Here is a 25,574-nt window from a genome sequence, read left to right on the forward strand (position 1 = left end):
AGGAGTCCCAAGACACAGTTTAACTTAGTTTGGGCTCCTGTCTTCCATCATCATCATCAATTTAAGAGCCACGCTCTTGTCGGTGTAGCATTTTTCATTCCAGTCTATCAAAGGCCAATTCCTTGACTTCCCTATAAGACACGACGTTAACCTTTTCTTTTCGTTTTTCTTTTCTTCCATATATGTAGTATAAAACTGCATGATTCATTTTGAATGCCAATAATTATGTTCATCATCAATTTAAGAGCCACGCTCTTGTCGGTGCAGCATTTTCCATGCTACTTTTTTTTTCCTTTTTTTTCTCATAATTATGTTAAAGGAGTTTTTTATTCTATTATTTATTACTTTAGTATATTTGTTTCCAGGAAGTAACAAATACTGCCTTGATGTGAACTATGGCGGCGTGCTCATCATCTGGGACCGGCTGTTTGGCACCTTCAGACCTGAGACTGACAAGGTGAAGATCGTCTACGGACTCATCTACAACCAGCCTTCCTTCAACCCTGTGTATTTACAAGTAAGTTTTATCACGAACGTCTCCAGCGTTATTCCTTTCCACAGGGTCTGCTTACCAAACCTAAATCTATATATGAATTTCCAAACCGAACGGATAACTATCCCAATTACCGTATAGGTCACATCTCTGAGACTCTTGAAAAACCCATCGCTCTAGTATGTGGATTTCTTCACAATATTTTCCTAAAGCGTTAAATGGGTGATATCGATTAGGCATTTTTGTTCCAAAGATGAATTTAAAATCTACCATAATTAATGATATGAATTGTACTTTCACAGATGTTCTACACGGGTTATGTGGTAGAGAAGTTCAGGCGGCTTCAAGGCTGGGGCGATAAATTAAGAGCAATCTTCTGGGGACCAAGCTGGGAACCAGGGACACCTCGACTGGGAGATGAGGACATGAAGGTAGATGTAAGTATTATTTCAACACAAGTACTCGTAATATCATCTAAAGGGCGCGCATCAAAAGTAGAATTTCGGAACTGAAAATACATCAGTATGATAACATACTTTTTTTAACGTAACTTATAACTGATACCGCGTGCTCTCATTCGGTAACGTTTCCATGAAAGTATTGGACTTTTTTTTAAGAAGAAAACAAAAAAAATGTTTGTTCATTTGAATCTTTGAAGTTTTACTGGGGTCAACATTGTTGATTCAACGCTCTTTGTGGCAATTCTCATAAACATTTTTTCGAAACGCCGACAATATTTGTAAGGCGATATTACTTCGCACCGATTTTATACAAACGTACCATAAGATAATTCATATTTCTGAAACCTGTTCCTATTCTATAAATCATCGTAAACAAAGCTACGGCTTATGAGTATGATCGTGCCTAACATATCACTTTTGCTTCTTCCACTCACATTAAAATCTTAGTGTGTATCTCAGAACAGAAAATAAAAGTGCGTAAGTATGCTTGACAGTCTAAAGTATCATGCCCTGCCGGGTCTGCATGACAACCGCGCCGCGCGCGGCCCGAATTATATTGAGCGCTTCGACCAATAAACGATACGAATGCTATCTACGGAGATGGACGTCAAACGGCTATTGGTCGAAGGCCTCGATATAATTCGCGCGGCGCGCACGCGGCGCGGTTACCGTACAGAACCTACTGGACATGAATTTGTCAATGAATATGCTTAATGTCTAAAAATATCATACACCAAACACCGTATTTCCATAATCGTCTTTGGATCCACATAACACTAAAGTCGTTGAATATGAAATGGAATAGAAAAAAAGTGTCAGAAAAATGAATTGTCAGCGTATTCGAACCTTGAGGCTAAGTTGGGTATTCGAATCAACTAGAATAGAACCCGAATAAAATATATTCGGTTCTGCTATTGATAAGTATTCATTGTTTATTTGATTTACTTATAATTACGTATATATATGTTTTATCAATTAAGAATTAAATACAAAAAAAACTTGACTGTGTTCTTGAAATGGGAGCGAATAAAACAGTAGAAAGTTCAGCTGCAGAAAATTCTGAAAATCAGATTAATCGATTATAATCTCATAATTATATCAATAATATCGATATAATAGAGATATAATAAACCACAATGTTTTGTCATTACTTTTAATTCTTATTTTTTTGCGGGTGGGTTCTGAAATCAATGATCGCGATCCGGAGGTACCGGGTTCAAATTCCGGTGGGGACAAATCACTAAAATCACTTTGAGATACCTAGTTTGGTTAGGACATTACAGGCTGATCACCTGTTTGTCCAAAATAAAGATGATCCGTGCTTCGGAAGGCACGTTAAGCCGTTAGTCCCGGTTATTACTTACTGATGTAAGTACGTAGTCGTAACATGAGACATTTCAGGGGCCTGACACCAGGGTAGATGGGGTTGGTAATCCTTCTTACAACCCACAAGATAGAAGAAGAAGAACAACCCTTGTGTCAAGGATTTGCTTTTCATTTAAATTCAGTTCCAATGTAATTACTACCTACAATTTTACAATTCATTTCCTTCAACCTATTTCTCTTGATTTTTTAAGAAACTTCTCTCTCTCTCTCTTTATTTAAAATCTGCGTTCTTGTCGGTGGAGTAATCGCCATTTCTCTATTCTTCCCGCCAAATCCTTCACCTCCTGATACGACACGACCTACAAGGTGTAGGTCTTGTATTTGTATCCTAAAAGTTTACCTAGGTCTACCCCTTCCTTCCTTCAATTTTTCCTTCTATGATGTTTTTTTTAAAGAATCGTGTCGTATCAGGTGGCCAATCATATTTCCTCACCGGTTCTCTATAGTCTTTATTTTGGTTCATTTATCTTCTACTCTTTCCAGTACTTTTTCATTTGATACCATTTCAGTACCGCTTCCATAGAATGCAATGCTCCAAATATATGATTTAATAAACCATTCCCTGAGTTTTACTGATACTGAAGAAACTTTTACTTAATTATATTTGCATTTCTAGTATGAACTAGACCTCTATTTAACTAGATCTCTAACTAGAACTCTATTTTAAACAATCGGAAATATTCGATGAAATATTTCGTTCGTTATAGCTAATGTAAATGCGACTTTACATTTGTCGGACTTCGCTCACAATGTTCAATAATAATAGGTAAACAATATACCAATTAAATTTATTTTTATTCGAAATAATTGAATGAGGAAAAGTCTATAGAAAGAAATATCACAGAGTTTAGGCAACGAAGACGTGGGTTGGTATTGGTACTTATTTGGGTTTCTTATTTCAATGGACAACTAAGGACTTTCCCTGGGGTCCAAATGGTATTTAATTAAATATACTAATAGATATTATTTGTGACTTATAGTAAACTTGCCTCTAACGAGTTATTTTCATAAAAATTCGGAAATGTTCAATCTCTTTACGTCATCATCATCAGCCGTACGACGCCCACTGCTGGGCATAGGCCTCCCCCAAGGATCCCCACGACGATCGGTCCTGCGCTGCCCGCATCCCATAAAAAATGTCTTATTAGAACTAAGCCGCTTAAAAAGAAGTCACCACATAATGAAATTATGACTTACTCACTGATGTTATAGGCAAGACGGCTAAATACTTTATAACTTTATGTTCAAACAAAAATTGAGCTGTAGAGGCAATGTTAATAAAAATAGTACCGAAACCATTTTTTAATATCAATTTAAAAGATTTCATTCATAAATTCAAAATACAAATAGGAAAGGATTCGTCAAAAACGTCATTAAAAAAGTATGCTTATTAGAGAATGCTACATTCACAAAAGCGTGGCTCTTAAATTTGTGATGAAGAGAAATATCCAAAGTATAGATCGGTAACTTTCTTATTTAGAAGGTAAGGATCGAATCTCATCAATCACAAATGATCTTTAAAAGTAAATTCAAAGACGATCGTTTTAAAGGGTCGTGCTTTCATTTCGGCCTGAATACTTGAAGGCACTTAGCGAACACGATTTTCCGATTAATGCTGAAAACCTTTGAACTGTTTCGGTTTATTGATGGCCGTGATGTTCGACACCGATGAACTTTGTTATAACTGTTTTAGATCATCAATATCAATTAAGTTGTGATTGGTTTATAAATCGTTAATTAGATGAAGGATATTGATGATTCATAGATACGAAACTCATAAGAAATAAATATGATGTAGAATCAAAAATAAGTGTAAAATCTATCTTCTAAACATTTATTCTTGATAATTACGTTAGGTAAATAATTATTAATTCTTACCAGATTACGTAATTAAAACCAGAAAATTGTAAGACAATCGGATACGTTCAAAAATATAATGATGCTGAAATGGAAAGTACTTATTTTGCACATAAGTACCATTTTCTCCCTCTCTCTCTCTCTCTCTTCATTCGCGGTTCCATTACTCTTAACCTTTAGATTTGGTATTTGAATTATAAATGAATGCTCAATCAAGGATTTTCCAGACTACATTCCACAAAAACAATATGGTTGGTGGCGCTGTAAAGATTTTCCTTCGTTTAACCTTTTGATTTCATGGATGCTTCTTCATGCATGCATGCTTGAAGACACATGAGACATGCTTCTTTTATCTTTATTTTTGGGTATACTTACACTTTTTATTACACCCCGGCACAATTACATCTTCCACTCATTATTATTCTGATCAAAATAAAAAGAAACAGTAAAAGTAGCAGCATAATTCTATACATAATGTATTTCAAATATCAAGAACAACTATTTTGATATAATATGCTTCTTTCATTATATTTTATTTTTGAGTATTTATGTAAGCGAATAGTGAGAAAATATGTAATTATCACGTTAAATCTCGACACCGCCATCTAAAAATAATATATTTTTGAGGAACGAAGCATGGATGGACTCTCATTGAATTTTTTATCATTCTAATATTTCAGTAGAGTAAAATTCTCATATTGTCGGCAACACTAGCGATGTAAATGCAACAATTTACCTCCAGAAAGAATAATAAGCTAGGTTTAAGTTGTTCGGATCACGAACAAAATGTAAAAATGTCTATGGTTTTGGTTACTATAAAAATGGTATCGTCATAGACAAAAATAGGGACTTCCTTCTTAGCATTAAAAATGGATTCATAATTAATATTTTCTTGTGTTAAAAAATAGTTTGAAAAATACGAAAAACACGGTGATTTATGAAACATTAATAATAAAAATGTGTCGTTTAATAAAAATACCAGCACACCAATTCAACAATTGAAAATAGAACGCCACACAAGTTGCAAGTACCATTATTCAATGTCGGTGTATACTTTCGCCGAATACGAATGCCTACAACAACCTAAGATCTTTCATCACATGTACAACCTTTCATCGTACCAAATGCGTAGCAATATTTGCTGCGTGGGCGTATGCCCTATGAGTATTCATAGGAAATAAATTTCTAAACAAAATTCTTCTTCTATCATGTGGGTTGTGAGGTGGTTATGACGTGGACCAACCTCACCAACCCTGTAGTGTCATGGTTATTATTAAGCCGATAAAGGTCCCTGACATGACTCGTGTAACGACGTACTTACATCAGTAATCAGTAGCCGGGACCAACAGCTTAAGTTGCCTTCCGAAGCACGGATCATCTTACTTTCGGACAATTAGGTGATCAGTCTGTAATGTCCTAACCAAACTATGGCTCACAAAGTGTTTTTTTGTGATATATCCCCATCGGGATTTGTACCCGGAACCTCCGGATCGTAAACCGAACACTCAACCACTGGACCACGGAAGCCGGCAAACAAAATTGTTTCCGGTATTGCTATTCGTCAATTGTTTATATTGATTTTCCAAGATACAGGCCTTTGTGCTTAGTTTGGATCAACGGAGTTTAACAATTGTGTACAATCTTTACCCACTGATGTATCCTAAGTGTTAACTAATTTAAACTTGTACAAGTCTTGCACAATAAAGAATTTATTTATTTTATTTATTTAGGTATTACTTTTTTTTTGCAGGTGGAGGGTCGTGACAAGTATGACGTCCATCTTCCAGCGTGGCTGAACACCTACTTGGTGCTACACTATGCAGTAGTGCTTTACGGTTTCTTCGAGCTTGCCTCTAAACACATGGTGAGTCTTTTCAGGTGATATTTGTGCGTAACAAAAAACTGTTCTAATATAAGATAGTAAATTAAAACTTTAGTAAATAAAATAATCTAATTATTAGCCATATCTACATAATACATACATAAAATCGGGCCTATTTCCCACCGGGATAATCAAAGGCTATGAAGTTCCATTTGCTTCGATCCTGATAAATCCTTCTTCTTGCTTCCTCCACATTCATCAGTCGTTTCATTTACACACGCCAAGAAATAAGCAATAATTTTGTTGTTATTTTTTACCTAGCTTTTGTTTAATTAAAGCGTTTAAAGTAGGGATATGAGACTCCCAATATTTTGACACTGTTGCAAGTGCCATGATCGCAAAACTAGCTAGCGATAGCTTTTGTTTAGAAAAATACTCAGATTTCAGCGTAAGGAACAACATTATTTAGGTGTAGGTACGACGGAATAAACTACTTGACAACCTAGTCAAATGAGATACTTTTTACGGAACGTCAAAACGAAAGTTTATTTTGGAGTTTGTATGAAAATACTGTCCTGTGACGTCATCGGCGGTCAACGTCGTTCACACATAAAATTCGAAAATAAGTCGAAAAATAAAATGAGATTGATTTCTGATCAACTTAGACTGGCTTCTATTTCTAGAAGCCAGCCCGTATTGGCTTTTATTTATAGTTTATCTGTGATTCAATCAAATACCCTAATGGTGCTAATTCCTGTAAATACCATCTAATTTTATTTTAAGTTATATCTGTCATTTTCTTATCCGCCGAAAAGGAAAGGGACGGGTAATCGACAAGCATAAAATTTATGGAACACACGTCAATTTTAAGCACAAATCTAAACCAACCGACTAAAAATTTTACATCCGTCAATAACCCGACACAGTTAAGTAGATAGCACGTCAAACGGATTGCATACCAGCGACGTACCTTTTGATTCACCCGGGTTATTCATTCATTTACTCATTCTTCCTAAAATTAAGAGCTGTGAATCATCCGTCCCTTTCCTTTTCGACGGATATGAAAATGACGGATATAACTTAAAATAAAATTAGGCGGTGTCTGCAGGAATCAGGGCCATTGTGTCCAAACATGTGAAATATTTTATCGATACGTCACAAATTATTTAGAAACCTGGATCTTTTCTCATCCTATAAGATCCATGTATTAATCGTTCAAAACTTAAAGAAATACGTATATACATAACTTGTGCTACAATAAATTTGACTTCGGGCGTTTTTTTTTAAAAACAGAGTAGACTACAAAGACTTTTTCTACTTTCTAAAGCAAACTCTTTCATCTGTCTTCTGTGAAACGTATGCTCTTAACAAAGAGCGTTTCAAATCCCTTTATACAACTGAGAGGCAAGAGGGATAGCTGCAATTTGTCTCAATAACTCGCAGCGTTTGGTATGACCATCTGAAATACAGGCGAACCACTCTGTCTAGATTTAAGCCAGACTTCAGTGGCATTGTAAGGGTGCGTGAAGAGTGATTCGCGTTTGTTTACACTCTTAAGGTCTTTTTTGGTGCAACGAAGTACTTATAAAGTATATTATAACACCATATTGTGTACGAACACATGGTTGCATTAAAACATTTCTACTCTATTCCATATTTGAATTTTGAAAGTATTTAGAACCAAGTACACCTACTGTAAGTTCTACTAAGCGTACCCTGCAACTAATTATGCTTTTAAGTCACATTTCAACTTGTAAAATAGTTCAAAATAATCGTTTATTTTGCCCTTGCACAGTTAACAAATGATTTTTTGTATTCAAAACTACAATTAATATTATTATAATATTTTCATTTTTGTTAAAATAAGAAGGTTTCTAAATGCTTAGTACTATTTGTGACGTTTCGCTAAAATATTTTACACGTTTGAACATAATAGGGTATTTGACTGGATCAAAGATAAACTATAAAATCGAGAGAAACAACCTAAGTACATTATTTTTAGATTATGCCTATTTTCCGTTAAGGTAAGCAGAAACCACGCAAGTCCACTTACCACGCCACTTTCACAGCTTCCACTCTAATTAAAGTCTTTAAAAGTATAAATACTTTAGGGCGAAGTTAAAATAATAATAACGTCGTAGTTCTCTTCGCAACCGTCTTTGACGTCATTACAATTCATTCAGCATTACACGTGAATGATTTCACAGGGTATTGCTCCACCAATTTTAAAGCTTCACAAAGGAAACTTTTGTTAAGGTTTCTTTCAAAACAAGTTATTTTTGGAAACCTTTTTATGCTCTAACAACAGCCTAAAACTCTGAAAACTTGGCGAAAGAAATTGTGTTTACATTATTTCGGTTGGTGAACAACTGCTAACTAATAACAAACAGCGCGTAACGGTTATCATTATCATACATATTATATACATACACATACACACATACATATACATGCTTACATTTCCCTTAACATTAACCTCACCTCCCTTCGAACATAGTTTAGACTTGAATCGTATGGTGTCAGACATCACACACACAGATGCACGTGTACGATAATGTCAATGTGTGGTGTCTGTGTAAAACGAGGTTGTCTGTATGAAGTGTCCGGGGTGTGGCAAGATAAAAATATTTTTTCTTTCTTTCTTTCTTTCTATAAATAACTTAACACCATGTATGTATGCTTGCTGTACACAGAGGCGGGAAAACGAGATACGCTAATCGTAGCGCGGATTTTTTCTAAGAAACCGCAACAAAATTTCGCGCCATGCCTTGAACAGCTCCATTCAAATCTTACAGGGTGTTAGTGACATCGTAACAAATGCTGAGGAGATTATTCAGACCATGATTCTGAATTTTAGTGTGTTTTTTTTTAATTATTTTTCGTTCCATACGGAAAATTCCAATTGATATCAACTCAGAATCATGGCCTGAATCATCCTTCAAAGTTTTCGTTACGTCACTAACACCCTGAATATTTGATCACACCGCTCCGCTACACGCGCCATTCCCCTCAGACTGCCAGGTTGAGGTATTATTATGCCACTTGTTGGAAAATTAATATCTAATTCAGAAGATGCGCTTCGCTGCAGCCTAGGTGCTTGCGGTGTTCCCGGAAGCATTTACTCGTTGAATATTTATTAACTGCGATAGCGCTTTTACCTTAAACCTTTTAATGTACTCATGGACTTAATTTGAGAAATATTAAAACTGCTAGGCACAGGCTTCATCTAGTAGTTGGAGAGTACAGCACATACTTCTCTATTAATTATCCGAGTTGGTAGAGAAACATGCATCTTTTTGGAATCTGTCCTTATGAGAACGTAGAGGGAATTAACCAAACTAGAAATCGAAGGAGCTCTTGGAGTACTTGATCAAGCTGTCGAGGTATAACATAATGATTATGTCTAGGTCCCTAATGAAAAACTTAGGAGGTTAGCTTATTAAAATATCGCATACAAATATTCTTATACTAACGCCTATTTCCCATCGGGATTAGCAAAACTTTCATGTATCAGCCAGATTACATAAGTACATGAGAGTCGTTTTAGAGTGTACATCATAGCACATTAAATTAGCTACAAAAACGAAATACTAATTTATTTATCATTCTTTTCCAGGGCATGACACCATTCACAGTTTTGGTCTTCGTACTCTACGTCATCGCATCTCTCACCATCATCGGAATGATCTTCGACCAATCCCAATACGCTCCTATTCTTGAAGTCTTGAGATGTTCAGCTCTAGCCTTCCTTACCAGAAGTGTGGCGGCTCCAGGCGTCGGCACAATACTGCAGACCATGTATGTGGTCTCTGCTATGTTCTGGTGCCTGTATACTTTGAAGCTGTTGGAGATTAAGAAGACAAGCAAGGTCGACTAAGTAGACCTAAGTCAAACCTCTCGGCTGAGTGCACGCTTTTGACATTGATGCGATAAAATATCGCTGGCTTCGACCAATAGACGCTGCGTCTTTACCTGCATAGGAAGCATGCTGTTGGAAATTAAGAGACAAGCAAGGTCGACTAAGTAGACCTAAGTCAAATATCTCGGCTGAGTAGACACTTTTGACGTTGATGCTATAAAATGTCGCTGTATTCTACCAATAGACGCTGCGTCTTTACCATCGTAGGCAACATGCTTGCCGCGTCTACGTAGATAGTGTGCACCTAAGACTAATAGAACAATCTGTTATTATACTCGTAATACGCATGTTTCAAGCAGAAAAGCGTCTGTTAAGTTTTTTTATTTTTAATTTAGAATACCAAATTATTTGAATATTATAACGTTGTTTAAAATGAATGTTAATTATTAAAATGTTTTGATGCGTACTGGCTACTAATAATATTTGTCAAAGAGAAAAATTAATGCACATATTCTATTATGGATAAAATCGTACTCGTACGTAAATATCTTTATTCAGTAGGTAACATAGTTACACTATGAGTCATATTTTTTTACATAACGAACGTGTCATCCGCCCAAAACTTCTGTAGTTTCTCACAACCTCTATAGCCGGAGAAAAGAAGCTGCAAGGAAAACCTCGGCAGAGGGTCCTAGATGTTCTTAAAAAAAAACATAAAATATTGTCATACAATTTAGCAATTTGCCTGCCTAATATCAGTTCCCCGACAGTTAAACCTATGCATTCATAATAATCACTAACTTTAAAAAAGTAAAATATATTATGTGAGGGATCACATAATATATTTTACCTTGCGTCAGACAGAGTACTGCGGGGCGGAAAACAAGAGGGAAACCACTGTCCTATTTTTCCCCAAAAAAGTAGCATGGAAAATGCTGCACGGACAAGAGCGTGGTTCTTAAATTGATGATAATGATATTATGTGATAAGTACTGCTAAAAACACCAGTGTACTCAAACGTAGAAGTCTGTCACATTTGTCTTCATGGAAGTTTATGGAAACGCAACGCCTTACGAGATCTTTGAGCGGCGCGTCACAGCATAAAACCTGTAATCATACATTGCGATATGTTTGAAATACATAATATAAAAAATAACGTCCTCCGTTCTCCAGCGGTTTAGCGTTGGGCTCACGATCCGGAGGTCCCGGATCACTAAAATCACAAAAACCACTTAGGTTTCCTATTTTGGTCAGGACACTACATGCTGATCACCTGATTGTCCGAAAGTAGGTTGAACCGTGCTTCGGAAGGCACGTTGGTCTCCGTTACTACTTACTGAGGTATGTAGTCGTTACATGAGTCATGTCAGTGGCCTTTGGCGGCTCATTAATAACCGTGACACCAGGGTTGTTGAGGCTTGTAATCCATCTCACAACACACACGATAAGAAGAAGAAACCTCTATAAAAAAATAAAAAATACATTATGTAAAAATGCTTTGCGCCGCTCACCGTACCGCGTCTCCCTAAAAACAAGATCTTTGGAGCCCTATCTTACTAGAACATCATGGTTGGGTTATAAACCTACGAGAAATTATATGGGATTGGTTGCCGGCAAATTGGTTGGGCAAACAGGTGAGCTACCATTAATACAAATGCTCACATTTTGTTGGTATCACCATGGCGTCATAGTGAGGACCCTTATACTCAGGTATACACGTTTAAACCAATACAACGCAATCAAGCACGTCATCGACTAGCCATTCTATGTCTTATCTCCTTGTTCCTAGAGTAGCATGTAAGCTTTTAGTTAAATTTGGACTGAGATTTTCAAATTGTTAACCCTAAGACAAATGGGTACCTAAGGGATGATTCCCTTAAGAGCTATCCATCTCTGTCTATCCTAGAATATAACTAGTAACACGAGTATTTTATATGTACAATACATTATAAAATTAAGGTGTAAATGTCATTACTTTTTTAATATATTAAAGGTATTTTTGTAAGTGAAATGTTTTGCTGATAATGTTACCTATCAGGGATCGATAACGTCTGAACGAATTTGAAAATAGAACGTTAAATACCAAAAATAAACGCGATTATGTTATAATTAGAATAATGAATGGATAAATAAGTTTGTTTTGAGAATTTAAGTTTTTATCGTATTATTTTAATTATATTTTACATAAGATTTTCAATTGTGGCAGAGAAAACACAATTTATCTATTTCGTGTTACAAGAAAATATACTTACTTACATCAACTTTGGTAGAATAAATCTAGAGGTATATAAAACTGCCATGAAATTTGTGCCTTATTTCTAGACTCGTATGAACTTTTATATCACTTTTGTTATTACTTTATGAAGAATATTAGTTGCTTACTTAATATTTAGTATGACATAGTAGACATACATTTTTCTAAGGATATTAATTATATAAGGAATTGTTTAAATTTTTGATAATTTATTTATTTCCAGTTTTTAAAATAAATACTTTTTTAAATTAAAATAGGCGTTTTATTTCCTAAATTAAAATTTATGGCAAGAAGAGAATGAAAATAAATATCCTGGCATTTAATTGATCCAATTCCGTTCTTGTTGATTTAATGTGGGTGGTTTAACCTTTTAAAGTTCGAATGAAATGTTTAAATTCCTATGAAAATGCTGACTACGAATAATTTGGAATCGCAAAGTCATTAAAACCGAATATTATTGTAAATGTACAAAGTTTCTTTAATGTTGAGTTGTTTGCCTGATCCAGTGAATGTTTCATTCAATTAATTAATTTTTGATCCTAAAGAAAACTTAATACGAAGAAACCCTAATATAAGACGGCACATTTTTACGAAATACAACTGCTGAAAATAAGGGTTTAGTTTTAATAAATTATTTACCATAGGTACAGCTACCTCAGCATGACTTTTAAGACGAAGAATTAAATACGTTAAGACACTTGATTACAATGATACTAATCCTTACCGGAAAATCTACCTACATCATAACTACGCTAAAAATACATAGCCAATTGTACTGCACCTCTCTGTCTGCAACTATTAACAAATTTTAATTACTAGATAAATCGTCACCTCCCTATTCCTGCCCGCTCAATTGTCAACTCCGTCCCCTGCACACAGTAAATCATACACTAAAACCGTCAACAATATTATTATCGAGGCCTAAGTTTGTTTTCCATTTAAGTTCCGTTTCATGCGGTCAGTGTGAAAAGGCTCCGGCGGTTACAAAGCCTGCGAAATTCAGTTTGAACGTAGCTTTCGAGCTTTCCGCACGCGAGAGGATTTTGCTACGAAGTCTCGTGTTTACAAATAGAGAGAATAAACTTAGTGCGCACATAAAGTTGTTCTCTATTTAAATAATTTGAATAATTTATTTAAAAACAAAATAAATAAAGAAAGTGACAGTGTTTGTGAAAAATAGTTTCCAATTTTGAAACGAAATGGATTTTATTTGTTTTTTGTGAGGTGAGTTTAAAATATATAAAAGTTTAATTATACAATTATTTAGGGCTTTTTTATTTTTGATATATTTAAGTACTGATATCGTTTAGTATAATTTTATTGTATAACAAAAGAAAATACACTAAAATAAAAAATACAAATTTATCCTGTGGTAAAACTCAAAATTACGCATGAAACATTTTTTATTTTTAATATATACAAAATGGCATTACCATATCAATGTAAATGTCCAGTATAAATTGGTCGAAATTTGCATTTTGACTACTGAAACTGGAAAACTCAGTGCCAAATTACCTCTAAAATACATTCCGAAGACAATTATTGGCTGTTTATGCTAATAAACGTAGAATTAACGGGGGTCTTCGACCAAAATGTACTTAAAGAAAGTCTGAATTTATTAATAGTTTGAAAGAGCTCCACAAACTATAATAATATTATGTAATTGAACAACCAGACTATTTCCTAGCTTGTAAAACTCTTAGAAAAATTGAGAATATTATTATTATTATTATGTTTGTCATTTCCACATTTCGGGCCTATGGAGTCCCGGACTTTTGGAAGGCGTGCGTGGGGCCGCAGCCAGCCAGTATTTTTTGTCTCATTGACAATTGTAAAAGGTGCAAATCAGTTTTGCCAGCCATTATCATTATTGATTATATACCTATTTCTAATATGAGTAAGTCTTCACCATCATCATCACCAGCCCATTAACGTCCCCATTGCTGGGGCACGGGCCTTCCCTATGGATGGATGGGGAGATCGGGCCTTAAACCACCACGCGGGCCCAGTGCTGATTGGTGGTTATTAACGACTGCTAATGCAGCCGGAACCAACGGCTTAACGTGCCTTCCGAAGCATGGAGGAGCTCGAGATGAAAACTTTTTTTTCTTGTGGTCACCCATCCTATGACCGGCCTTTGCGAAAGTCGCTTAACTTCAACAATCGCAGACCGAGCGCGTTTACCACTGCGCCACCGAGCTCCATATGAGTAAGTAACCATTGTATTTGATATTATAACAAAACTAATTTACCATTACCACCTATCCTATCACGTTGGTCTAACTGGGAGCTCGGTTAGGTATGCGGGTAATTAATTCATCTTGCGATAGAGTCATGAGCTAATGTTAATAAATATTTTATTACGGACTTTACAAAACAAAGACACAAGTAGGTACAGAAGCAACAATAAATAAAGAGTGAAATAGGCGGCAAGATATTAATATTAGAAGATATTGTCCATCCGTCATTTTGCCCAGCTGTGGAACACTCCAGGCTAGACAAGTCAAGACGAGATATTATCCATCATGTTGCAGACATAATTCTCAACATACATACTTAAACAACATTACAGTGTAGGTACCTAGATGATCTACATCGGTTCTTCCAAGCATTTGAATATTTTACAATTATTATCCTGCGCCCGCCTCCGTACTTAAGAACTGGAAACTTTTATTTGTGAAAACTAAAAGCCTTTTCGTAACAGACTTCGAATTCTTTTTATTTATATGACTGTGGCTGTTAAGTCAGTAAAATGTTCTGAGTAACAAACGTAGAATAAAAACTTATTTTTAATATTTTGACGTTTAAGCGTTATCTTTTACCGGTGAAAAAGTGATCAAGAAATGTCTACTGTTTTAAGTTCCAGCGCACAGAATAGTGATAGATGCTAAGGTCGATTACATTAATTATGCTCTTTTAACGTATAAGTAGGTGCATAAAATTAAATTTTGTGCAAAAAAAATTATTGTTTGTGTAGCTAAAGCATTAAAAGAGAATAGACAATAATACAATACGAGTATAACACCCTCTTCCCTGACTGGTTTCTCAAGACTCTTGGTGACATGACTTATTTAGATACAAAGCTTAAAAGCTTAAAAGGCCGAGTGAAACCTTTGAATTGCTCTGCATAAAAGAAATAACAAATCCCAATTTTCAACTTTATAGCACTTAATAGGAGATTCGACAGAAAATGTCAAGCGAGCGATAAAAACTTAAGTACCTATGCGAATTTTTTATTTGCCATCTCTTTTAAGCAGAGCAGCCCAAACACCTGAACGTAGATTTCGCCGTAACTAAAACTGATGAAATTAATTGATTCAAATTGATACTTTTCATCACTACTACTAGAGACGAGTCCAGGCGATAGTGTAATAAGTAAATACAGCGTTTTTTGACGTGACTTACTGTAGATTTGCCGCAGATGGCATTAACTGCTTGGCCGGACAAATGGGGAGCGCTGAGGGCTCTCACCCGGTACAAAATTTAAGATAACAGGCCTGAGGGTGCCCAGTTGGGCGCTAACCTCGGCTCAGGGCGTCGTTTGAGAGGAAGAATATTTGAAAGAATTGGGCGGGGTCGGTATGAGGCTTCTGAAGTGTTGGTGTCGCGAACTGATTGGCCGCCTCTTCGGCTAGAGAAATCGTGTCGTTGGCATCGTATATTACGTCCTTCGAGTAAATACAGCACCAAGTATAACATCACAGGTAAATCATCCATTGTGTGTGCAACATCATCCGTCAAGTCGTGGCTGACTTTGATAACTGACGTCATCTCTTACGCTCTTGTCGGTGTAGTATTCTTCATGTTACTTTTCTAGGGAAAAATAGGGTAGTGGTTTCCCTCTTGCCTTCGGCCCCTAACTGACGTTGACTGGCGTTTTGATAACTGACGTATCTGTATTTTATTGCTAAAGTATTTTTTGTCTTATTGACAATTGTAAGGTGCAAATAAATTTTGCCAAAATTGCAGATACGTCAGTTGGCGGCCATCATCTAGTCTTTTGGCCACCCCATGGTATCATGTAGGGTATCGAAACCTTTAACAAACCTCAATGTTTCAAAACCTTTTCAATGCTTATGAAATGAAATAAGAAAAATAATGAAAGGGAGTCCAATTGGCCGTGTTTGCAAGGGATCGAGGTTATTTTTGTTTCGGCCAAAATTAAATGTCAATTTCAATATCTTTCATTCTTTGTTGTCTGACGATGACAAATAATAACGCGAGAGAGAAAGACAGAGGTCACCCAAGTTATTGGCATTAAAGTTTTCATTATATTATTTATTTAAACGAGAAATAAAATAAACACTAAACAGCCTACTTATGTCCCACCGCTGTGCACAGGCTTCCCCTTAACCAGAGGAGGCATGGAAGATACTTTACCACACTGCTCCACTGTTGCTTCGGTGGAAGTGTTTTCTGCTTAACGCAGGGACCAACGGCTTAACGCGCTTACGAATCACGAAATCAGCTTACTTTTTCGGACAATCACGTAATTTAAACCAGCATTGTCCTTACAATGGGACACTGGTCAGTCTCATAAAGTGATTTCGACAATTTCACCATCAGGAATCGAACCTGGTCTTCCATGTCGTGAGTGTAACTCCTCAATCTAATGGTGGTCTACTGACCACAGAAGCTGCTTAAAGGAAAATATTAAATTAAAGGAAAATCAGTAAACATATAGGATGTCTTTAATTCAGTTTACAATTCTAAGGGTCTCCACTAGTTCAACTTAATCATCTACCTGCTAGAATCGAAAGGGGCTTGAAGTAGGTACAATGCAAATTTTTAAAACTAACCTAGTTTCATTACACCCCTTACTATGATTCAGCTAGACCAACTCATCTTGTTGCGTTTAATAGCCTATTACAAGCCCCCGACGTTGGTTAACGACGAGATAAAGGCCATATACTAGGAAAAGTTGTAAAATCATTATACTAGAGAGTGTTAAAAACACATACAGGCTCTACATATACCTAGTTATTTTTGTAGCTTTGCCGCAATTGGAAAAAACTACTTCACTGGACAAATGGTTCGCTGAGGGCTCTCGCCCGCTACAAAAAACAACAGACCTGAGGATACACTACACTGAACCTCGACGTAAGGCGAGTCGTCTGAGAGAAATTATTATGGAAGCCCTGAGTGTTTGCTGTCGCGATCTGATTGGCCGCCTCTAATCGGATCGTGCATTACATTTTCGGGCGCCATCAGTTTTCTGTACCGCCCATGAGCGGGATGTATCGGAGAACGATACACACACACACGCACGCACGCACGCACGCACGCACGCAAGCACGCACGCACACACGCACAAACGCACGCACGCACACACGCACGCACGCACGCACGCTCGCAAGCACGCACGCACGCACGCACGCACGCACGCACGCACGTACGCACGCACACACACACAATCTCGCATGTACAACTAAACCTAATTATTAACTAATTACATAATGGTAGGTTACACACCCATCAACTAAAATTGGGTCATTAGGGACACAACGTGGTTCCATTTTCCTGAAATTGTAAGACGTGTCGCTCACACAAGAGCCAGGAAGCCTTCAACTAGACTCCACCGCGCCCCGCTTCGATTCCGCTTCGTCCCTACCTCGATTCCGCCGCGCTCCACCTTAAATTCCGCTGCGTCGTCCGTTGGATTTACCAGCCATTTTTTTGACATGACTAATTATAAATTTGGCGCAAATGGCATTAACTACTATGAGACAAATTTCTGAGGGCTCTCACTCGGTACAACATTTAAGACAACAGGCCTGAGGGTTATGAGTGAGTGCATCGCATTCATCATTCATAAAGAAAACCTAAGTGTAAGACATCGTTTGTGATCGTTTGTTGGTCGTGTGAGCAACGCACCTAGGCAGAGCAGCGAATATATTTATTAGCGGGTAAAATTAAATGTAAGTAGCGTTAATATAAATCACCTTTTATCTGTACAAACAAAATAATGACAGACGCGACGTAGAAGCACTCGTCGTAACAGGAATCGACGTTCGTTCCTACTTACCCATCCGTCGTCTCCAAAAATTTTCTGTCAAGTCACATCGGAATATTAAGCATTTTGCTTTCGACAGCTTCGCACGTTTCCATAATTCAATCTTTGAATTCGAATTGTGTAGTCAAGCGGATATCGTTTCTTAGGCATGGATTAACTCTTCCTTTTCCTTCCGTCCTTTTACCTAATACAAATTCTGATGAGCTAAAAAAAATATTAAATAAGTTCAAGTTTCTGTGTGAGTTTAAACATAAATACATATTGGCACACGTACGTTAGAAGCCCACATAGACTAACATATATCAGAAATACCAAACAATATACGTACCTACATAAGGATCAAATTAGTAACCATCTTTTTTCAAGTCGTTTAATAAAGAATTAAGTACCAGAGTAGGTAATCAGGACTGTGCTCAACCAATGTCAGAGTAAAATGTAAAGACGTCAGAGGTATAAAACCTTTTTATATACCTTTACTTATTAAAAGGTGACAAAGGAGCAGACGAGCGATTTGCTGGAATGTGGTGGTTATCGTCGCCCGCAGTACTAGTCTTCTCTTCTATCAAGTGGGTTATAAGGTGGATTACCAACCTCATCAACCCTGTTGTCAGGGTTACTATTGAGCCGCCACAGGCCCCTGACATGACTCGCAATACTAGTGCTGCATATTTGTACAGTATTCAGTATGGTGTTATTAACACCCTGCATATATACGTCCCGCAGCTGAGCACAGACCTCCTCTAAATCAACCAAATGGGGTATGGAACACACCGAACACTCCAAAACCAGAATACAGAATATTTATTGTGCATTAAGTATGCGAAGACATAATATAACACTATAAATAACATAACATTATACCCGATCAGTACCCTCAATAACCTCGGCGCAATGTCAACTTGATCAGCTAGATCTCAAGTTACCTAGTCTGATTAAATACGTACTAAATAAACTCTAGTCTTAGGACCTTAGCTTAGGGACGCACATTGCAGTTTTGTATGTAAGTAAATGTAAAAGGTTGAAATTCGTTAAATCCCCTCTTAGTGAGCCTAAGTCCTAAAAGAAACACCTATTCATTTAAGACTTCTAGCACTTATAGTTTCTGAGATCTCGTTTCTGAGTGAGTCAGTCGCTTTTATAAATAGATTCAAATATTGATATAAAACAATTCTCACTATTCACTCCGTTCACTATTTTGTCCCAATAAAATAGTGAACGGAGCTACAACGGATTTTTACGTAAATACTTGTGAAAGTGAATTTAAAAAATTCTTCAAGTATTTCGTCGCGACAAGAATAAATGCTATCTAACGAAATTCTAAAATACTTTGTACGACGCTAGACCGGACCTTTATTTATCTTTCGTTAGGCTTTTGTTTTCTCCTGGCCCGGAAAGGGGTTAAGTGCATCCTTGACAGCTATATATTGCGAGTACGAGAACGTAGAGTTGCCGTTTTCCAGCGTTTCCCTCTTGAGGTAGACCAAATAACAAATAAAAAGCAGAGCAAAATTCTTCCGCACCGTATGCGCTTCCAAAATTTTCACTTATTATAATCACTATTACAAAACAGATAACGACCATTTTTTGAACTCCATAAAATTCAGATGACATCACCATTCAAATTTATAAATTCAAAATTCGAGTTTTTTTAACTCGAGAAATTCAAATGAAGTCATTATTCGTCGAGTAATATCACAGAATGGCGTCCGATTTTTTTCGAAAATTGTTAAAATAATCTTCTTATTCCTTTTTTGAAAAATCTGGGAATAAAGAAATAAATAATATTACGTTCAACTGATTGTCATCCGTACGGTAGTGGGATGACGGGATATGACGTCACGTGCGCTAGTTGTTTTCTGAAGATTACGGTTCTGTTCATCCCGATGGATTTGGGCGTGAATAGTTAAAGGGGTAAAAAAGAAATATAAGCGATAAATAGGATAGATAACCTATTACCGAACATTTCACTTAGCGCATTCTACATTCAAGGTCGTTATAGATATGTCGAATATCAGCTTCAAACGCTCTTCACCTTTTCACGTAGGTACCTATAGCGTAATCGACATACGTCACTATCTTTTTGAATAAAAGAAAAAAACTGCCATTACGTGCAAATATCTTATCAGAATGTGCAATAAACTACGTACTTACATCTAATTCACGTATTACGTTTCTGCTGAAGATTGTAATAATAATAATTTGTATTTACTTTTTCAAAAATAATTTAAAATCTTAAGACTAAACAATGTCTATATTGTCCTCCGATCAAGTTCATGTGAATATATAAGAGTATCCATCCATCGCGTTTCCCTGTAAATTGCGAGGTCAGCCTTGTGAAAGGAGATTTGTTTTAGGCAACGAACATACGCAGTGCCATATCAGCTAATTAGGCCTCATAACTCACGTGACATAACTCACAATGCCTTCGCTCATCTTATAATATTATGATCCTTCAGACAGGTATTCCAGACGATGAAAACATTGAGTGATGCTAATGATTGTCATTTATCTTCCGAGCCGTTCATTCAATTCTGATGTGACTTAAAGTCAATTTCACACATATATTCATAAACTCTTATTGTAGATTTGCCGTAGATGGCATTAAGGGCCAAGTAGTTAATCTACAAGTCACGTCAAATATAAAAGAGAGTCAGACGACCACGGATAGCAAAATACTTGACTGAACGAATGGAGATCGCTGGGACTCTAACTTTGTAAATCAAGCAACTATGACTAAAAAACCTTTTTTAAAGAACGTACAAAGCCCTGTGCCGAGGCTTTTCTTGCAGCTCCTTTTCCCCAGCTATGCAGGTTGTAAGTAAAGTAAAGTAAAGTAAGTCAAATATTTATTTCCTCTACAAATAACATTGTTCTTATACTAGTTTACAATCATTTTACAACATGAACATTATTAATATTTGTAGAGGCTGGAGCCTAAACTAGGATACCCTGTGTTATAGGTCTCCAGGCCTCCACCTCCAGGAATACGGTCATTAATAATGTTATAAATAGAGCAGTACAAAGAAAGTAAATAAAAAAAAGCTGTAAGAAGCTGTAGTAGTTTTAAGCGGATGAGACGTTCGTTATGTAAAAAATAACGATTAAAAAGTGTAACTATGTTACCTACTGAAAAAAGATATTTTTAAATTTGAATTGATCATGCTACGAGTTTACCTCTGTTTAAGTAAGTATGCAAATAAGTACTTAATTCATCGTGATAATTTAAATAATAGTTTGCTAACGAAGGTACTTACGTTCAATAAAAACATAATTATAACCGCACTACACTTGAGAAATGGTTAGCGATAAAACAAACCTTAGCGTAATCAAAAAAACATATTCAAGTCGTAAATAGAAAAAGAAAATTCCAGAACAAATCTTGAACAAATTGACAGGCGGCGATCAGGCAGCAGAATAATTCAAAAGATTTTTATTCATCGGAATCCATTGAGATATAATATGTAGCCATTGCCGAACCAATAAAATTATGAATATATCAGAAACATTTAAAATATTAAATAAGTAGGTTTTATAATATTTAGGACCAGTTGCCATACTTAATACGCAATAACAATGTGGCAATTGCACCGCACGTGACGCGAATTATATCGATGGCTTCGACCAATGAACGCATCGAATGTTATCTACGGTAGATAAAAGTCGTAAGGCTATTGGTCGAAGCTTCGATATAATGGAAGATTTTCTATTATAGAATTAAAAAAAAATGTTCTTAGTAACTCATTAGAAGGATAGACATTTTAATCTTAAGTTCAAAACATAATAATTGTGAAAAATACGTTTCGTTTTATGATTTCAAAACGAAAATCTCATTTAATATAACGTTCCGATCCTTGCAGTAACCTACAAAGTTCAGCGCCATCTATCCAGCTAAGATAAAAATTAAAACATAAATAAAAAGAAAATCCCTCTTTGCGTCGCGCGCGGCATGGTTCCCGTGCCAACCCCGCCGGTCGACAAATAGATGATGCCATTACGAGGAGAAACATTTAAAGTGTTTCAAGCATTTTGCTCAGGCGCTAGAGAATATTCTTGTTGCTTCATTTATTGTTTTTCAAATCACATCAAATATACTTTATTGCACACAAACAAAACATTTAGCAACAGTACAAATGAGCGGCCTTATTTGAAGCAATTTCTTCCCGGCAACCACCAGGAAACAGCCATAAAAAACTTGGATGCGGGACGGTGCAACAACAACGGGTATAAACTATTGCTAATATTTACAAAAATTCAATACTTATACACATAATAGTACATTCTCAATATAAGTACTTAAAATACATAATATTCTTAAGAGGATACAGGATAAACTAAAAATACCTAACCATACTATAGTATTTCCCGTTTTGTTAATAAAAAATAAAACCTATTTTCATATTTTAAGTCAATAAGATCATCGCTCATTCGTTATTTTTTTCTGTAGCATTAGATTAATTAATACGCTCTTTGACATATATTATTTATTATAATATTATAATTATGCAGTTCAAAATAGTAGCTACTCTACATCTTTTAAGAATAATGATCTTTCACATAAGAAAGTGTTTTTTCGTCTCAATAAATGTGGTTACGAGAATATTTCTGTGAATATCCTGACAAATTATGACGCTAATGTCGTCGTAAATAAGTCCAGAAACCCTTATAAGTAGGTAACACTATTAATAATAACAATACCACTAACGTCACGTACACGGAATTAGAGTGTTTGTCTATCTCTACTTATTTGCCATCTCCTTGAAACGGTACTTTATTTATCTCGCAATAAGAAACGGTTGTTTTCTTAAATAAAAGGAAATTATTAAAAATGTATACCTTATTAAATGTAGCTTAATGTAAGTGATAGCAGGACAGATATATATGGTATATAGCCTAGTGCGATAGAGATGAGAGATGACGTCTCTTATAATATACTTTTATATGTTTAAAAGAAATAAATAATTGCATTTATTTTATTTAAAAATAAAACTAATTTTATTTAAGTATTTATAGATATAATATATGGTAACAAAACAAACATGGAGGTGGTATGGTGGTATATATAATAAACTGTAATTATGTACAGGTAATGTATTTCATAATTAAATTTAGTTTTTAATATTATTTTTAGTTTTTATAAATATTAATAGTTTTATTTTTGTAATTATATCGAATATACCTAGTAGCAACTTACACTTGTCGAGATAGCGTGCCAAAAAATAACGTATTACACCCACATGCTCCACCATGCTGCTCCACTGCGGGTTAGTGGAGGTATCGTTTTACTTGAGGCGTTGACTTAACATTCCCTCCGAAGCACGTTATCATCTTACTTTTTCGAACAGTCAGGTGATTCAAGCCTGCAGTATCCTTACCACTGACAGACTCACAAAGTGATTTCGACAATGTCTCCATCGGGAATCGAACCCGGACCTCCAGATCGTGAACTAAATGCCCTAACCACTAGACCACGGATGTTATATGTACAATAATGATATCGCATGCCTCCTCCACTCTCTCTCATCAGCGATTACAGGCGGATGTAGAGCGGGCATAATAATAAGTGACAAAAGGTTAATTTTCCCGTCAGAATCAAGTTTACTACTGTACCTTGTGCTCAAGAAAGTATTATTTAAATCTTCAGATTTCTCTGCGCTGTGTAATTCTCTGAATAACAATGACTCTTTTGAAGACAAACGCAAATATTTTCAATTTACAAATTTCGAATTCTAATTCAAGATTTCGTAGAAAGAGGACCAAATGAGTTATTTTCGGACAAAATTATGAGTAAGACTTTCGTATATTCAGTTCAATCGTTTGGTTGACGGGAGGCCTGTGCCCAGTTGTAAGATGTAATGATATCAGACTATTTAAGTTTCATATTTTACAGTAACGAGGGTTCATTTACGAAAGATCAAATAAGGATAAGCCACGAAAAAGAGAATATAACATTTGGCTTTTACCCAGCAGTAAGACACAATAAGTTAAGGAAAAAAATATACATTTATGGATGTGAAAAAGTGGGAAATACGAAATATTTTTCATGCAAAGATAAATCGAAGCCACGTAATAATACCTCCCGATACATGCCGGAGTCCCACAAGGCTCCGTCCTCTCCCCTTTACTATTTTCATTATATACTAGTGACATTCCCAAATCCCCTAATACCGAATTAGCTTTATTTGCGGATGATACAGCCATCTATTCTTCGTGCCGTGGTCAAGTTATGATGACCGGAATCCTCCAACGTGCGGCCAATGCCTTGGGCAAGTGGTTTCGCAAATGGAGAATCGAGGTAAACCCGGAGAAAAGTGCAGCGGTGTACTTTTCAAAGGGCTATTATAACACGCCACGGTCACGCCGTCAACTTAAAGTCATCAAGATGTTTGGCAAGCCGATCCCTTGGGAGGAGCAAGTCAAATATCTCGGCGTAATCTTAGATAGACGTCTTACTTTCAAGGCCCATATCAAACGTGTGCGCGTTCGCGCCGCGTTTGTAATGGGCCGTCTTCATTGTCTCCTTAACAAGCGAATTAAATTGTCCCTTAGGAATAAGGTGAAAATCTACACGACTTGCATTCGTCCGATCATGACCTATGCAGGGGTAGTTTTCGCTCACGCGAGTCCCTCTCAAATTCACCGTCTACAGGTAATACAAAATCGTTTCATGCGGAAAGCCACGGGAGCTCCGTGGTTCCTTCGCAATGAAAATCTGCACATTGACCTAGGTCTGCCAACCATTGCCCAATGGCTCAAATTAGCTTCAAAACGTTTTTCACCCAAATCCCTTGGTAGTTGCGGCTTCCGAATACATTCCGCTTAGGGACGGTACTGAAAAGTATCGGCGTCCGAAGGACGTAATATACGATCCTGACGACCCGATTACTGTAGCTATAGAGGCAGCCAATCAGCTCGCGACACCAAACACTTCAGGACCCCGATACCGACCCCGCCGGCGTGGTCGACGATTTCCCTCATTCAGCGCTTATCGCTATCGACCCACTAAGGTCGATTAATTCTTTCAAATATTTTTCCTCTCAGACGACGACCTGGGCCGAGGTTCGCGCCCAACTGGGCACCCTCAGGCCTGTTGTTTTAAACGTTGTACCGGGTGAGAGCCTTCAGCGCTCCCCATTTGTCCAGCCAAGTAGTTAATGCCATTTGCGGCAAATCTACAATAAGTCACGTCAAAAAAAAAGTAATAATACCTATAGCTGTTAGCGTATTTGAACACCTCAAAGGGCTTTTTGATTGATTGTGGCGAATATTGACATTTCATAAATTGCGAATCAAACCTAATTTATAATTTCTTACAAATTGTTTAGACCATGATACCAGAAAAAGGATTATGATTGAAATAGGCTTTTGATTATTTTATTTACTGTTTTATATACTCAAATATATAATGGTAAGTAGGAACACTCTTAAATTG

General features: G+C 36.4%; 2 protein-coding genes across 2 annotated transcripts in view; both read left to right on the forward strand.

The window, feature by feature from the left end:
* LOC126369397 (alkylglycerol monooxygenase-like) overlaps positions 1-10,706 on the forward strand; it is a 47,854-nt gene extending 37,148 nt beyond the window's left edge. Inside the window, exons 7-10 of the mRNA XM_050013793.1 lie at positions 366-517; positions 796-930; positions 5,948-6,061; positions 9,636-10,706. Coding sequence (XP_049869750.1) covers positions 366-517; positions 796-930; positions 5,948-6,061; positions 9,636-9,896 — 662 coding nt within the window. The 3' untranslated portion in view covers positions 9,897-10,706. The remainder of the gene's footprint in view (positions 1-365; positions 518-795; positions 931-5,947; positions 6,062-9,635) is intronic.
* A 2,463-nt stretch (positions 10,707-13,169) lies between these two features.
* LOC126369434 (uncharacterized) overlaps positions 13,170-25,574 on the forward strand; it is a 51,467-nt gene continuing 39,062 nt past the window's right edge. Inside the window, exon 1 of the mRNA XM_050013851.1 lies at positions 13,170-13,356. The gene's annotated coding sequence lies outside the window, so the exon portion shown is untranslated. The remainder of the gene's footprint in view (positions 13,357-25,574) is intronic.

This window comes from Pectinophora gossypiella, chromosome 9 (assembly GCF_024362695.1).
Source record: "Pectinophora gossypiella chromosome 9, ilPecGoss1.1, whole genome shotgun sequence".
Lineage (NCBI taxonomy): Eukaryota > Metazoa > Arthropoda > Insecta > Lepidoptera > Gelechiidae > Pectinophora > Pectinophora gossypiella.